At 35.7% G+C, this 17,991-nt stretch overlaps 1 protein-coding gene across 1 annotated transcript in view; it reads left to right on the top strand.

The window, feature by feature from the left end:
* Positions 1-17,991, top strand: part of pdgfbb (platelet-derived growth factor beta polypeptide b) — an 82,100-nt gene that overhangs the window by 41,270 nt on the left and 22,839 nt on the right. Inside the window, exons 3-4 of the mRNA XM_061973357.1 lie at positions 1,527-1,580; positions 16,287-16,480. Coding sequence (XP_061829341.1) covers positions 1,527-1,580; positions 16,287-16,480 — 248 coding nt within the window. The remainder of the gene's footprint in view (positions 1-1,526; positions 1,581-16,286; positions 16,481-17,991) is intronic.

The following is a 17,991-nucleotide window of genomic DNA, read 5'->3' as shown; positions in this document are numbered from 1 at the left end:
ATAGAGACAAAGACGGAAAGTTGTACATGTAAATGAACTACGGTGCGCTCAAAGACTTCCGGTGGTTTTATTAAAGTGACAGTCATATGTCTGATTAGCACTCCACACAAGTCAATAACATCAACAGAACACACATTTGTGCATTCACGCACAGTATACAAGGTTTGGTGGACAAATAGAGACAAAGAAGGAAAGTTGTACATGCAAAAAAACTACGGTGCGTTCAAAGACTGCCGATGGTTTTATTAAAGTAACAGTCTGATTAGCACTCCACACAAGTCAATAACATCAACAGAGCTCACCTTTGTCCATTCACGCACAGCATAAAAGGTTTGGTGGACAAATAGAGACAAAGACGGAAAGTTGTACATGTGAACGAACTACGGTGCGTTCAAAGACTTTCGATGGTTTTATTAAATTGACATTCTAATGTCTGATTAGCACTCCACACAAGTCAATAACATCAACAGAGCTCACCTTTGTGCATTCACGCACAGCATAAAAGGTTTGGTGGACAAATAGAGACAAAGAAGGACAGTTGTACATGTGAACGAACTACGGTGCGTTCAAAGACTTCCGATGGTTTTATTAAAGTGACAGTCATATGTCTGATTAGCACTCCACACAAGTCAATAACATCAACAGAGCTCACCTTTTTGCATTCACGCACAGCATAAAAGGTTTGGTGGACAAATAGAGACAAACACTGAAAGTTGTACATGTGAACGAACTACGGTGCGTTCAAAGACTTCCGGTGGTTTTATTAAAGTGACAGTCATATGTCTGATTAGCACTCCACACAAGTCAATAACAGCAATAAAGCACACCTTTTTGCATTCACGCACAGCATAAAAGGTTTGGTGGACAAATAGAGACAAAGAAGGACAGTTGTACATGCAAACAAACTACGGTGCGCTCAAAGACTTCCGGTGGTTTTATTAAAGTGACAGTCATATGTCTGATTAGCACTCCACACAAGTCAATAACATCAACAGAGCTCACCTTTGTGCATTCACGCACAACATAAAAGGTTTGGTGGACAAAAAGAGACAAAGAAGGAAAGTTGTACATGCAAACATACTACGGTGCGTTCAAAGACTGCCGATGGTTTTATTAAAGTAACAGTCTGATTAGCACTCCACACAAGTCAATATCATCAACAGAGCTCACCTTTGTACATTCACACACAGCATAAAAGGTTTGGTGGACAAAAAGAGACAAAGAAGGAAAGTTGTACATGCAAACAAACTACGGTGCGTTCAAAGACTGCCGATGGTTTTATTAAAGTAACAGTCTGATTAGCACTTCACACAAGTCAATAACATCAACAGAGCTCACCTTTGTGCATTCACCCACAGCATAAAAGGTTTGCTGGACAAATAGAGACAAAGACGGAAAGTTGTACATGTGAACGAACGACGGTGCGTTCAAAGACTTCCGATGGTTTTATTAAAGTGACATAGAGAGAGCACTAGTAGGCCTTTCAGGATGTTTAACAATATTTGTGTTTTACTGCTCTGTCTCAGATGATGAGGGAAACTCGGCAGCAAATGGAGGTCACAGACTACCAAGAAGCCTCGGTAAGCACGCCCCCACCCCTCGACCCAGCCTCCTCCTCCTTCCAAACACGTGTCACTTGTGTGAAAGATTGTTTGCCTTTCTCGTATGCCGACCTGTCCAAAAAGGGAGGGAGGAGAGTCAGGTGTGCATGTCCTGATGAATGTAGGAAAGTTGGAGTGCTGGCATGGAGGATTCCTGATTTTCCTCATGAATGAAGACTTACTCCGTCATCATTAGGCTGCCTTTCCAGGGCTTGAGTAATGTGACAGATATAGTCTTAGGGACACGCTAAAATCATTACCTTTTTTTTTTTTGTGTGTTGGCAATCAACGGTAAAGCAGATGTCCACAACAGCTGGTGCAATGTGAAGCATTCCCTCTAGCAGGAGGAGACAAACGGCCTCAGGTTAAACCCCATTTTTTATACGTGGACGGCTGTTTTCCTACTTTACCCTGTAAAAAAAGCTAAAAAAGCTAATATGCTAAAGTTAGCAGCAAGTGCCAAAATATGACTCAGAATTGTATAGCTGCAAAAATATCAAAAAAAGCTATTGTATGGTAGCATGCTAACAGTAAACGTCAAATACTAAAATTAATATTTCTGGGGAGTATACCTGTAAAATGTTAAAAAAAAGGCTAGCATACATCAAGTACCAAAACGTATATGACTCTGAGGTATATCCCTGTAAAACTATATAAAAAAGCTAACACGCTAACGTGCATCAAGTACTAAAATACATGATTGAGGTGTATACCTGTAAATATAGTTAAAAAAGATAACATGCTAAAATCAGCAGCAAGTGCCAAAATATGACTCAGAATTGTATACCTGCAAAAATAGCTTAAAAAAGCTATTTTATGGTAGCATGCTAACAGTAAACGTCAAGTACTAAAATTAATATTTCTGAGGAGTATACCTGTAAAATGTTCAAAAAAGGCTAGCATACATTGAGTACCAAAACGTATGACTCTGAGGTATATACCTGTAAAACTATATAAAAAAGCTAACACGCTAACACTAACGTGCATCAAGTACTAAAATACATGATTGAGGTGTATACCTGTAAATATAGCTAAAAAAGCTAATATGCTAAAATCAGCAGCAAGTGCCAAAATATGACTCAGAATTGTATACCTGCAAAAATAGCTAAAAAAGCTATTGTATGGTAGCATGCTAACAGTAAACATAAACGTCAAGTACTAAAATTAATATTTCTGAGGAGTATACCTGTAAAATGTTCAAAAAAGGCTAGCATACATCGAGTACCAAAACGTACGACTCTGAGGTATATACCTGTAAAACTATATAAAAAAGCTAACACGCTAACGCTAACGTGCATCAAGTACTAAAATACATGTTTGAGGTCTATACCTGTAATAATTGCTAAAAAGCTAACATGCTAAAATCAGCAGCAAGTGCCAAAATATGACTCAGAATTGTATACCTGCAAAAATAGCTAAAAAAAAGCTATTGTATGGTAGCATGCTAACAGTAAACATAAACGTCAAGTACTAAAATTAATATTTCTGAGGAGTATACCTGTAAAATGTTCAAAAAAGACTAGCATACATCAAGTACCAAAACATAACTCTGAGGTATATCCCTGTAAAACTATATAAAAAAGCTAACACGCTAACGTGCATCAAGTACTAAAATACATGATTGAGGTGTTTCTCTGTAAAAATAGCTAAAAAAGCTAACATGCTAAAATCAGCAGCAAGTGCCAAAATATGACTCAGAATTGTATACCTGCAAAAATAGCTAAAAAAAAGCTATTGTATGGTAGCATGCTAACAGTAAACATAAACGTCAAGTACTAAAATTAATATTTCTGAGGAGTATACCTGTAAAATGTTCAAAAAAGGCTAGCATACATCGAGTACCAAAACGTACGACTCTGAGGTATATACCTGTAAAACTATATAAAAAAGCTAACACGCTAATGTGCATCAAGTACTAAATACATGATTGAAGTGTATACCTGTAGAAATTGCTAAAAAAGCTAACATGCTAAAATCAGCAGCAAGTGCCAAAATATGACTCAGAATTGTATACCTGTAAAAATAGCTAAAAAAAAAGCTGTTGTATGGTAGCATGCTAACAGTAAACGTCAAGTACTAAAATTAATATTTCTGAGGAGTATACCTGTAAAATGTTCAAAAAAGGCTAGCATACATCAAGTACCAAAACATATAACTCTGAGGTATATCCCTGTAAAACTATATAAAAAAGCTAACACGCTAACGTTAACGTGCATCAAGTACTAAAATACATGATTGAGGTGTATACCTGTAAATATAGCTAAAAAAGCTAATATGCTAAAATCAGGAGCAAGTGCCAAAATATGACTCAGAATTGTATACCTGCAAAAATAGCTAAAAAAAAGCTATTGTATGGTAGCAAGTGCCAAAATATGACTCAGAATTGTATAGCTGCAAAAATATCAAAAAAAGCTATTGTATGGTAGCATGCTAACAGTAAACATAAACGTCAAGTACTAAAATTAATATTTCTGAGGAGTATACCTGTAAAATGTTCAAAAAAGGCTAGCATACATCGAGTACCAAAACATATAACTCTGAGGTATATCCCTGTAAAACTATATAAAAAAGCTAACACGCTAACGTTAATGTGCATCAAGTACTAAAAGACATGTTTGAGGTGTATACCTGTAATAATAGCTAAAAAAGCTAACATGCTAAAATCAGCAGCAAGTGCCAAAATATGACTCAGAATTGTATACCTGCAAAAATAGCTAAAAAAAAGCTATTGTATGGTAGCATACTAACAGTAAACGTCAAGTACTAAAATTAATATTTCTGAGGAGTATACATGTAAAATGTTCAAAAAAGGCTAGCATACATCGAGTACCAAAACGTCCGACTCTGAGGTATATACCTGTAAAACTATATAAAAAAGCTAACACGCTAACACTAACGTGCATCAAGTACTAAAATACATGATTGAGGTGTATACCTGTAAAAATAGCTAAAAAAGCTAACATGCTAAAATCAGCAGCAAGTGCCAAAATATGACTCAGAATTGTATGCCTGCAAAAATAGCTAAAAAACGCTATTGTATGGTAGCATGCTAACAGTAAACATAAACGTCAAGTACTAAAATTAATATTTCTGAGGAATATACCTGTAAAATGTTCAAAAAAGGCTAGCATACATCAAGTACCAAAACGTATGACTCTGAGGTATATCCCTGTAAAACTATATAAAAAAGCTAACACGCTAACGTGCATCAAGTACTAAATACATGATTGAGGTGTTTCCCTGTAAAAATAGCTAAAAGAGCTAACATGCTAAAATCAGCAGCAAGTGCCAAAATATGACTCAGAATTGTATACCTGCACAAATAGCTAAAAAAAGCTATTGTATGGTAGCATGCTAACAGTAAACATAAACGTCAAGTACTAAAATCAATATTTCTGAGGAATATACCTGTAAAATGTTCAAAAAAGGCTAGCATACATCAAGTACCAAAACGTATGACTCTGAGGTATATACCTGTAAAATTATATAAACAAGCTAACACGCTAACGTTAACGTGCATCAAGTACTAAAATACATGATTGAGGTGTATACCTGTAAATATAGCTAAAAAAGCTAATATGCTAAAATCAGCAGCAAGTGCCAAAATATGGCTCAGAATTGTATACCTGCAAAAATAGCTAAAAAAAAAGCTATTGTATGGTAGCATGCTAACAGTAAACGTGAAGTACTAAAATTAATATTTCTGAGGAGTATACCTGTAAAATGTTCAAAAAAGGCTAGCATACATCGAGTACCAAAATGTACGACTCTGGGGTATATACCTGTAAAACTATATAAAAAAGCTAACATGCTAAAGCTAACGTGCATCAAGTACTAAATACATGTTTGAGGTGTATACCTGTAATAATAGCTAAAAAAGCTAACATGCTAAAATCAGCAGCAAGTGCCAAAATATGACTCAGAATTGTATACCTGCAAAAATAGCTAAAAAAGCTATTGTATGGTAGCATGCTAACAGTAAACGTCAAGTACTAAAATTAATATTTTTGAGGAATATACCTGTAAAATGTTCAAAAAAGGCTAGCATACATAAAGTACCAAAACGTATGACTCTGAGGTATATACCTGTAAAACTATATAAACAAGCTAACACGCTAACGTTAACGTGCATCAAGTACTAAAATACACAATTGAGGTGTATACCTGTAAATATAGCTAAAAAAGCTAATATGCTAAAATCAGCAGCAAGTGCCAAAATATGATTCAGAATTGTATACCTGCAAAAATAGCTAAAAAAAAGCTATTGTATGGTAGCATGCTAACAGTAAACATAAACGTCAAGTACTAAAATTAATATTTCTGAGGAGTATACCTGTAAAATGTTCAAAAAAGACTAGCATACATCGAGTACCAAAACGTACGACTCTGAGGTATATACCTGTAAAACTATATAAAAAAGCTAACACGCTAACGCTAACGTGCATCAAGTACTAAAATACATGATTGAGGTGTATACCTGTAAATATAGCTAAAAAAGCTAATATGCTAAAATCAGCAGCAAGTGCCAAAATATGACTCAGATTTGTATACCTGCAAAAATAGCTAAAAAAGCTATTGTATGGTAGCATGCTAACAGTAAACATAAACGTCAAGTACTAAAATTAATATTTCTGAGGAGTATACCTGTAAAATGTTCAAAAAAGGCTATCATACATCGAGTACCAAAACATATAACTCTGAGGTATATCCCTGTAAAACTATATAAAAAAAAGCTAACACGCTAACGTGCATCAAGTACTAAATACATGATTGAGGTCTATACCTGTAAAAATAGCTAAAAAAGCTAATATGCTAAAATCAGCAGCAAGTGCCAAAATATGACTCAGAATTGTATACCTGCAAAAATAGCTAAAAAAAGCTATTGTATGGTAGCATGCTAACAGTAAACGTCAAGTACTAAAATGAATATTTCTGAGGAGTATACCTGTAAAATGTTCAAAAAAGACTAGCATACATCGAGTACCAAAACATATAACTCTGAGGTATATACCTGTAAAACTATATAAAAAAGCTAACACGCTAACACTAACGTGCATCAAGTACTAAAATACATGATTGAGGTGTATACCTGTAAAAATAGCTAAAAAAGCTAATATGCTAAAATCAGCAGCAAGTGCCAAAATATGACTCAGAATTGTATACCTGCAAAAATAGCTAAAAAAAGCTATTGTATGGTAGCATGCTAACAGTAAAACGTCAAGTACTAAAATTTATATTTCTGAGGAGTATACCTGTAAAATGTTCAAAAAAGGCTAGCATACATCAAGTACCAAAACGCACAACTCTGAGGTATATACCTGTAAAACTACATAGAAAAGCTAACACGCTAACGTTAACGTGCATCAAGTACTAAAATACATGATTGAGGTGTATACCTGTAAAAAATGCTAAAAAAGCTAATATGCTAAATTCAGCAGCAAGTGCCAAAATATAACTCAGAATTGCATACCTGCAAAAATAGCTAAAAAAAGCTATTGTATGGTAGCATGCTAACAGTAAACGTGAAGTACTAAAATTAATATTTCTGAGGAGTATACCTGTAAAATGTTCAAAAAAGGCTAGCATACATCGAGTACCAAAACGTACGACTCTGACGTATATACCTGTAAAACTATATAAAAAAGCTAACACGCTAACGCTAACGTGCATCAAGTACTAAATACATGATTGAGGTGTATACCTGTAGAAATTGCTAAAAAATCTAACATGCTAAAATCAGCAGCAAGTGCCAAAATATGACTCAGAATTGTATACCTGCAAAAATAGCTAAAAAAAGCTGTTGTATGGTAGCATGCTAACAGTAAACATAAACGTCAAGTACTAAAATTAATATTTCTGAAGAATATACCTGTAAAATGTTCAAAAAAGGCTAGCATACATCGAGTACCAAAACGTATGACTCTGAGGTATATACCTGTAAAATTATATAAACAAGCTAACACACTAACGTTAACGTGCATCAAGTACTAAAATACATGATTGAGGTGTATACCTGTAATAATAGCTAAAATAGCTAATATGCTAAAATCAGCAGCAAGTGCCAAAATATGACTCAGAATTGTATACCTGCAAAAATAGCTAAAAAAAAGCTATTGTATGGTAGCATGTTAACAGTAAACGTGAAGTACTAAAATTAATATTTCTGAGGAGTATACCTGTAAAATGTTCAAAAAAGGCTAGCATACATCGAGTACCAAAACGTACGACTCTGAGGTATATACCTGCAAAACTATATAAAAAAGCTAAGACGCTAGTGTGCATCAAGTACTAAAACACATGATTGAGGTGTATACCTGTAAAAAAAGCTAAAAAAGCTAATATGCTAAAATCAGCAGCAAGTGCCAAAATATGACTCAGAATTGTATACCTGCAAAAATAGCTAAAAAAAGCTATTGTATGGTAGCATGCTAACAGTAAACGTCAAGTACTAAAATTAATATTTTTGAGGAGTATACCTGTAAAATGTTGGAAAAAAGGCTAGTTTATATCGAGTACCAAAATGTACGACTCTGAGGTATATCCCTGTAAAACTATATACAAAAGCTAATACACTAACGTTAACGTGCATCAAGTACTAAAATACATGATTGAGGTGTATACCTGTAATAATAGCTAAAAAAGCTAATATGCTAAAATCAGCAGCAAGTGCCAAAATATGACTCAGAATTGTATACCTGCAAAAATATCAAAAAAAGCTATTGTATGGTAGCATGCTAACAGTAAACGTCAAATACTAAAATTAATATTTCTGAGGAGTATACCTGTAAAATGTTCAAAAAAGGCTACTTTACATCAAGTACCAAAACGTACAACTCTGAGGTATATACCTGCAAAACTATATAAAAAAGCTAACATGCTAACGCTAATGTGCATCAAGTATTAAGTACATGATTGAGGTCTATACCTGTAAAAAAAGCTAAAAAAGCTAATATGCTAAAATTAGCATTAAGTGCCAAAATATGACTCAGAATTGTATACCTGCAAAAAAAGCTATAGTATGGTAGCATGCTAACAGTAAACGTCAAGTACTAAAATTAATATTTCTGAGGAGTATACCTGTAAAATGTTCAAAAAAGGCTAGCATACATCAAGTACTAAAACATATAACTCTGAGGTATATACCTGTAAAACTATATAAAAAAGCTAACACGTTAACGTGCATCAAGTACTAAAATACATGATTGAGGTGTATACCTGTAAAAATAGCTAAAAAAGCTAACATGCTAAAATCAGCAGCAAGTGCCAAAATATGACTCAGAATTGTATACCTGCAAAAATAGCTAAAAAAAGCTATTGTATGGTAACATGCTAACAGTAAACATAAACGTCAAGTACTAAAATTAATATTTCTGAGGAGTATACCTGTAAAATGTTCAAAAAAGGCTAGCATACATCGAGTACCAAAACGTATGACTCTGAGGTATATACCTGTAAAATTATATAAACAAGCTAACACGCTAACGTTAACGTGCATCAAGTACTAAAATACATGATTGAGGTGTATACCTGTAGATATAGCTAAAATAGCTAATATGCTAAAATCAGCAGCAAGTGCCAAAATATGACTCAGAATTGTATACCTGCAAAAATAGCTAAAAAAAAGCTATTGTATGGTAGCATGTTTACAGTAAACGTGAAGTACTAAAATTAATATTTCTGAGGAGTATACCTGTAAAATGTTCAAAAAAGGCTAGCATACATTGAGTACCAAAACGTACGACTCTGAGGTATATACCTGCAAAACTATATAAAAAAGCTAAGACGCTAGTGTGCATCAAGTACTAAAACACATGATTGAGGTGTATACCTGTAAAAAAAGCTAAAAAAGCTAATATGCTAAAATTAGCAGCAAGTGCCAAAATATGACTCAGAATTGTATAGCTGCAAAAATAGCTAAAAAAGCTATTGTATGGTAGCATGCTAACAGTAAACGTCAAGTACTAAAATTAATATTTTTGAGGAGTATACCTGTAAAATGTTGGAAAAAAGGCTAGCATACATCAAGTACCAAAATGTACGACTCTGAGGTATATCCCTGTAAAACTATATACAAAAGCTAATACACTAACGTTAACGTGCATCAAGTACTAAAATACATGATTGAGGTGTATACCTGTAAAAAAAGCTAAAAAAAGCTAATATGCTAAAATTAGCAGCAAGTGCCAAAATATGACTCAGAATTGTATACCTGCAAAAAAAGCTATAGTATGGTAGCATGCTAACAGTAAATGTCAAGTACTAAAATTAATATTTCTGAGGAGTATACCTGTAAAATGTTCAAAAAAAGCTAGCATACATCGAGTACCAAAACGTTCGACTCTGAGGTATGTACCTGTAAAACTATATAAAAAAGCTAACACGCTAACACTAACGTGCATCAAGTACTAAAATACATGATTGAGGTGTATACCTGTAAATATAGCTAAAAAAGCTAATATGCTAAAATCAGCAGCAAGTGCCAAAATATGACTCAGAATTGTATACCTGCAAAAATAGCTAAAAAAAAGCTATTGTATGGTAGCATGCTAACAGTAAACATCAAGCACTAAAATTAATATTTTTGAGGAGTATACCTGTAAAATGTTCAAAAAAGGCTAGCATACATCAAGTACCAAAATGTACGACTCTGAGGTATATATCTGTAAAACTATATAAAAAAGCTAAGACGCTAATGTGCATCAAGTACTAAATACATGATTGAGGTGTTTCCCTGTAAAAATAGCTAAAAAAGCTGACATGCTAAAATCAGCAGCAAGTGCCAAAATATGACTCAGAATTGTATACCTGCACAAATAGCTAATAAAAGCTATTGTATGGTAGCATGCTAACAGTAAACATAAACGTCAAGTACCAAAATTAATATTTCTGAGGAGTATACCTGTAAAATGTTAAAAAAAGGCTACCATACATCAAGTACCAAAACGTATGACTCTGAGGTATATACCTGTAAAACTATATAAAAAAGCTAACACGCTAACGTGCATCAAGTACTAAATACATGATTGAGGTGTTTCCCTGTAAAAATAGCTAAAAAAGCTAACATGCTAAAATTCGCAGAAAATGCCAAAATATGACTCAGAATTGTATACCTGCAAAAATAGCTAAAAAGCTATTGTGTGGTAGCATGCTAACAGTAAACGTCAAGTACTAAAATTTATATTTTTGAGGAGTATACCTGTAAAATGTTCAAAAAAGGCTAGCATACATCAAGTACCAAAACGTACGACTCTGAGGTATATACCTGTATAACTATATAAACTAGCTAACACGCTAACGTTAACGTGCATCAAGTACTAAAATACATGATTGATGTGTATACCTGAAAATATAGCTAAAAAAGCTAACATGCTAAAATTCGCAGAAAATGCCAAAATATGACTCAGAATTGTATACCTGCAAAAATAGCTAAAAAAAGCTATTGTATGGTAGCATGCTAACAGTAAACGTGAAGTACTAAAATTAATATTTCTGAGGAGTATATCTGTAAAATGTTCAAAAAAGGCTAGCATACATCTAATTCCAAAACATATAACTCTGAGGGATATCCCTGTAAAACTATATAAAAAAGCTAACACGTTAACGTGCATCAAGTACTAAAATACATGATTGAGGTCTATACCTGTAAAAATTGCTAAAAAAGCTAACATGCTAAAATCAGCAGCAAGTGCCAAAATATTACTCAGAATTGTATACCTTCAAAAATAGCTAAAAAAAGCTATTGTATGGTAGCATGCTAACAGTAAACGTGAAGTACTAAAATTAATATTTCTGAGGAGTATACCTGTAAAATGTTCAAAAAAGGCTAGCATACATCGAGTACCAAAACGTACAACTCTGAGGTATATACCTGTAAAACTATATAAAAAAAGCTAACACGCTAACGTGCATCAAGTACTAAATACATGATTGAGGTGTTTCCCTGTAAAAATAGCTAAAAAAGCTAACATGCTAAAATTCGCAGAAAATGCCAAAATATGACTCAGAATTGTATACCTGCAAAAATAGCTAAAAAAGCTATTGTATGGTAGCATGCTAACAGTAAACGTCAAGTACTAACATTAATATTTCCGAGGAGTATATCTGTAAAATGTTCAAAAAAGGCTAGCATACATCTAATACCAAAACATATAACTCTGAAGGATATCCCTGTAAAACTATATAAAAAAGCTAACACGCTAACGTGCATCAAGTACTAAATACATGATTGAGGTGTATACCTGTAAATATAGCTAAAAAAGCTAATATGCTAAAATCAGCAGCAAGTGCCAAAATATGACTCAGAATTGTATACCTGCAAAAATAGCTAAAAAAAGCTATTGTATGGTAGCATGCTAACAGTAAACGTGAAGTACTAAAATTAATATTTCTGAGGAATATACCTGTAAAATGTTCAAAAAAGACTAGCATACATCAAGTACCAAAACATATAACTCTGAGGTATATCCCTGTAAAACTATATAAAAAAGCTAACACGCTAACGTTAACGTGCATCAAGTACTAAATACATGATTGAGGTCTATACCTGTAATAATAGCTAAAAAAGCTAAAAACAGTGCGGACGTTAAAAGTTAAAAGATTTAACTGAAAGCTAAGGTGAACATCAAAGTTTTCAGTCTAGTTTTAAAAGTAGTCAGAGTTGGGGAAAGTCTGACATCTTCAGGAAGTTTATTGCAGCTATTTGTTGCATCGTGACTGAATGATGCTCTTCTTGATTTGACTTTACTCTGGGAACCGCTAACAGATTAGTCTCAGAAGATCTTAGTGATCTACAGGGCTTATTTAGTGGGAGCATATCGCTGATATACTTGGGCCTTAGACCATGTAGTGATTTATATGTGAGCAGGAATCAATTCTCTGATGTACAGGGAGCCAATGGAAGGATTTAAGAATTGCTGTAATGTGCTCACATGTTTTGGTTTCAAGCACTTTTCATTCTCTAGTGGGTGACTTTTCAAATGAAGCTACACATTAGCAGTAATGCTACTTTTTGTAGCAACGCTTTTGCCGCATACTTGACAAATTACGGTTGTCTGTTCGACATCTCGACTCTCACAATATTATGTTGGATCCACTATGGACTGGACTCTTACTATTATGTTAGATCCACTATGGACTGGACTCTCACTATTATGTTAGATCTACTATGGACTGGACTCTCACTATTATGTTAGATCCACTATGTACTGGACTCTTACTATTATGTTAGATCCACTATGGACTGGACTCTCACTATTACGGTATGTTAGATCAACTATGGACTGGACTCTCACACTATTATGTTAGATCCACTATGGACTGGACTCTCACTATTATGTTAGATCCACTATGGACTAGACTCTCACTATTATGTTAGATCTACTATGGACTGGACTCTCACTATTATGTTAGATCCACTATGGACTGGACTCTTACTATTATGTTAGATCTACTATGGACTGGACTCTCACTATTATGTTAGATCCACTATGTACTGGACTCTTACTATTATGTTAGATCCACTATGGACTGGACTCTCACACTATTATGTTAGACCCACTATGGAATGGACTCTCATTATTATGTTAGATCCACTATGGACTGGACTCTCACTATTATGTTAGATCCACTATGGACTGGACTATCACACTATTATGTTAGATCCACTATGGACTGGACTCTCACACTATTATGTTAGATCCACTATGGACTGGACTATCACACTATTATGTTAGATCCACTATGGACTGGACTCTCACACTATTATGTTAGATCCACTATGGACTGGACTCTTACTATTATGTTAGATCCACTATGGACTGGACTCTCACACTCTTATGTTAGATCCACTATGGACTAGACTATGGACTGGACTTTCACACTCTTATGTTAGATCCACTATGTAGTAGACTCTCACAATATTATGCCAGATCCACTATGGACTGGACTCTCACACTATTATGTTAGACCCACTATGGAATGGACTCTCATTATTATGTTAGATCCACTATGGACTGGACTCTCACTATTATGTTAGATCCACTATGGACTGGACTCTCACTATTATGTTTGATCCACTATGGACTGGACTCTCACTATTATGTTAGATCCACTATGGACTAGACTCTCACACTATTACTTTAGATCCACTATAGACTGGACTCTCACTATTATGTTAGATCCACTATGGACTGGACTCTCACTATTATGTTAGATCCACTATGGACTGGACTCTCACTATTATGTTTGATCCACTATGGACTGGACTCTCACTATTATGTTAGATCCACTATGGACTGGACTCTCACAACATTATGCTAGATCCACTATGGACTGGACTCTCACTATTATGTTAGATCCACTATGGACTAGACTCTCACAATATTATGCTAGATCCACTATGGACTGGACTCTCACACTATTATGTTAGATCCACTATGGACTGAACTCTCACTTTTATGTTAGATCCACTATGGACTAGACTCTCACAATATTATGCTAGATCCACTATGGACTGGACTCTCACTATTATGTTAGATCCACTATGGACTGGACTCTCACTATTATGTCAGACCCACTATGGACTGGACTCTCACTATTATGTTAGATCCACTATGGACTGGACTCTCACTATTATGTTAGATCCACTATGGACTGGACTCTCACAATATTATGTTAGATCCACTATGGACTGGACTCTCACTATTATGTTAGATCCACTATGGACTGGACTCTCACTATTATGTTAGATCCACTATGTACTGGACTCTTACTATTATGTTAGATCCACTATGGACTGGACTCTCACAATATTATGTTAGATCCACAATGGACTGGACTCTTACTATTATGTTAGATCTACTATGGACTGGACTCTCACTATTATGTTAGATCCACTATGTACTGGACTCTTACTATTATGTTAGATCCACTATGGACTGGACTCTCACTATTACGGCATGTTAGATCAACTATGGACTGGACTCTCACACTATTATGTTAGATCCACTATGGACTGGACTCTCACTATTATGTTAGATCCACTATGGACTGGACTCTCACACTCTTATGTTAGATCCACTATGGACTAGACTATGGACTGGACTTTCACACTCTTATGTTAGATCCACTATGTAGTAGACTCTCACAATATTATGCCAGATCCACTATGGACTGGACTCTCACACTATTATGTTAGACCCACTATGGAATGGACTCTCATTATTATGTTAGATCCACTATGGACTGGACTCTCACTATTATGTTAGATCCACTATGGACTGGACTCTCACTATTATGTTTGATCCACTATGGACTGGACTCTCACTATTATGTTAGATCCACTATGGACTAGACTCTCACACTATTACTTTAGATCCACTATAGACTGGACTCTCACTATTATGTTAGATCCACTATGGACTGGACTCTCACTATTATGTTAGATCCACTATGGACTGGACTCTCACTATTATGTTTGATCCACTATGGACTGGACTCTCACTATTATGTTAGATCCACTATGGACTGGACTCTCACAACATTATGCTAGATCCACTATGGACTGGACTCTCACTATTATGTTAGATCCACTATGGACTAGACTCTCACAATATTATGCTAGATCCACTATGGACTGGACTCTCACACTATTATGTTAGATCCACTATGGACTGAACTCTCACTTTTATGTTAGATCCACTATGGACTAGACTCTCACAATATTATGCTAGATCCACTATGGACTGCACTCTCACTATTATGTTAGATCCACTATGGACTGAACTCTCACTTTTATGTTGGATCCACTATGGACTAGACTCTCACAATATTATGCTAGAGCCACTATGGACTGGACTCTCACACTATTATGTTAGATCCACTATGGACTGGACTCTCACTATTATGTTAGATCCACTATGGACTGGACTCTCACTATTATGTTAGATCCACTATGGACTAGACTCTCACAATATTATGCTAGATCCACTATGGACTGGACTCTCACACTCTTATGTTAGATCCACTATGTAGTAGACTCTCACAATATTATGCTAGATCCACTATGGACTGGACTCTCTCACTATTATGTTAGATCCACTATGGACTGGTTTCTCACTATTATGTTAGATCCACTATGGACTGGACTCTCACTATTATGTTAGATCCACTATGGACTGGACTCTCACTATTATGTTAGATCCACTATGGACTGGATTCTCACTATTATGTTAGATCCACTGTGGACTAGACTCTCACAATATTATGCCAGATCCACTATGGACTGGACTCTCACTATTATGTTAGATCCACTATGGACTGGACTCTCACTATTATGTTAGATCCACTATGGACTAGACTCTCACACTATTACTTTAGATCCACTATAGACTGGACTCTCACTATTATGTTAGATCCACTATGGACTGGACTCTCACTATTATGTTAGATCCACTATGGACTGGACTCTCACTATTATGTTAGATCCACTATGGACTGGACTCTCACACTATTATGTTAGATCCACTATGGACTGGACTCTCACACTATTATGTTAGATCCACTATGGACTGGACTCTCACACTATTATGTTAGATCCACTATGGACTGGACTCTCACTATTATGTTAGATCCAAACTTTTAAAATGCAAGCGTACATACTCTTGTCTTCTCTGTGTCGTTCCTCAGTCGCCCAGCCAGCGCAGCAAGCTGTGTGTAAAGTTCGCACTGAGGTGGTGGAGATCACCAGGGCCATGTTAGACCGTAGCAACGCCAACTTCCTGCTCTGGCCGCCATGTGTGGAGGTGCAGCGCTGCTCCGGCTGCTGCAACACCAAAAGCCTGCATTGCGTCCCCGTGGTCACACACACCAGATACCTGCAGGTGAGCAATCCCAATCCCAAAGCACGACTCCATGTAAGCCACGCCCGCCTCAAACTTTGATTAGAAAACCAAAACAGAAATAGTGCGGCAGGGGAGTGCACAGGAAGCGCAAAGAAGAATCCTGATGAGCAACTAGGGACAGGTGTTTTCTGATTGCCAATCAGGGGACAGGTGAGGGATGTAGCGCTCTGTATAGAATAGTTTTCGCAGGAACTAAAAATAACTAGCGCTGGACTGGAAATAAAACAGATTACCAGAATTGAATAACTGTCATAAGAGATGATGACAGTGTCTTCTCCGTGATGAGAGTGAGTGCATAACTCGCTAAATGGCCGACTGGATGATTGTGTCAGTGCGTTTGATTTATTGTGAACGATTTTATAGGTCCACCGTGACCTGTTCGGCAATCAGGGATTTATTCTGATTATACATGGGTGAGATCGGCCAATACCAAAACCGATCACATGTATCAACTGTAAATCTTCCAATGTATTTATGGTGAGTGCTATTGACTGTTCAACAATATCAAGACAATATTATTGCTATAGTTCCTTTTCCCACAAAGTCAAAAGTAAACAATTCCTAAACAAAATCATAAACTATAATCCCCTACTCGCTGTGTAACATGTTTAGGCTCATTTTAAAACTTGATAACGATACATCAGTTATTAGAAAATTCAGATTATTATTAGTTTAGGGGATCTGTTCCACACTGTGTGTGGAGATACATAATTAGCTGCTGGCTTGTCAGCCGGAGGACTAAATACAGGCTCTAGCGCTGGACTGGAAATAAAACAGATTACCAAAATTGAATAACTGTCATAAGAGATGATGACAGTGTCTTCTCCGTGATGAGAGTGAGTGCATAACTCGCTAAATGGCCGACTGAATGATTGTGTCAGTGCGTTTGGTTTATTGTGAACGATTTTATAGAACCACCGTGACCTGTTCGGCAATTAGTAGAAATGTTGCGATCAGGGATTTATTCTTATTATACATGGGTGAGATTGACCAATACCGAAACCGATCACATGTATCAACTGTAAATCTTTCAATGTATTTATGGTGAGTGCTATTGGCTGTTCAACAATAGCAAGACAATATTATTGCTATAGTTCCTTTTCCCACAAAGTCAATAGTAAACAATTCCTAAACCAAATCATAAACTATAATCCCGTACTCGCTGTGTAACATGTTTAGCCTCGTCTTAAAACTTGATAATGATACATCAGTTATTAAGAAATTCAGATGATTATTAGTTTAGGGGATCGGCTCTACACTGTGTGTGGAGATACATAATTAGCTGCTAGCTTGTCAGCCGGAGGACTAAATACAGGCTCTAGCGCTGGACTGGAAATAAAACAGATTACCAGAATTGAATAACTGTCATAAGAGATGATGACAGTGTCTTCTCCGTGATGAGAGTGAGTGCATAACTCGCTAAATGGCCGACTGGATGATTGTGTCAGTGCGTTTGATTTATTGTGGACGATTTTATAGGTCCACCGTGA

The sequence above is a fragment of the Nerophis lumbriciformis genome, linkage group LG22 (assembly GCF_033978685.3).
Source record: "Nerophis lumbriciformis linkage group LG22, RoL_Nlum_v2.1, whole genome shotgun sequence".
Classification (NCBI taxonomy): Eukaryota; Metazoa; Chordata; class Actinopteri; order Syngnathiformes; family Syngnathidae; genus Nerophis; species Nerophis lumbriciformis.
The sequence above is the reverse complement of the archived record's forward strand: the minus strand, read 5'-3'. Positions and strand labels throughout refer to the sequence as shown.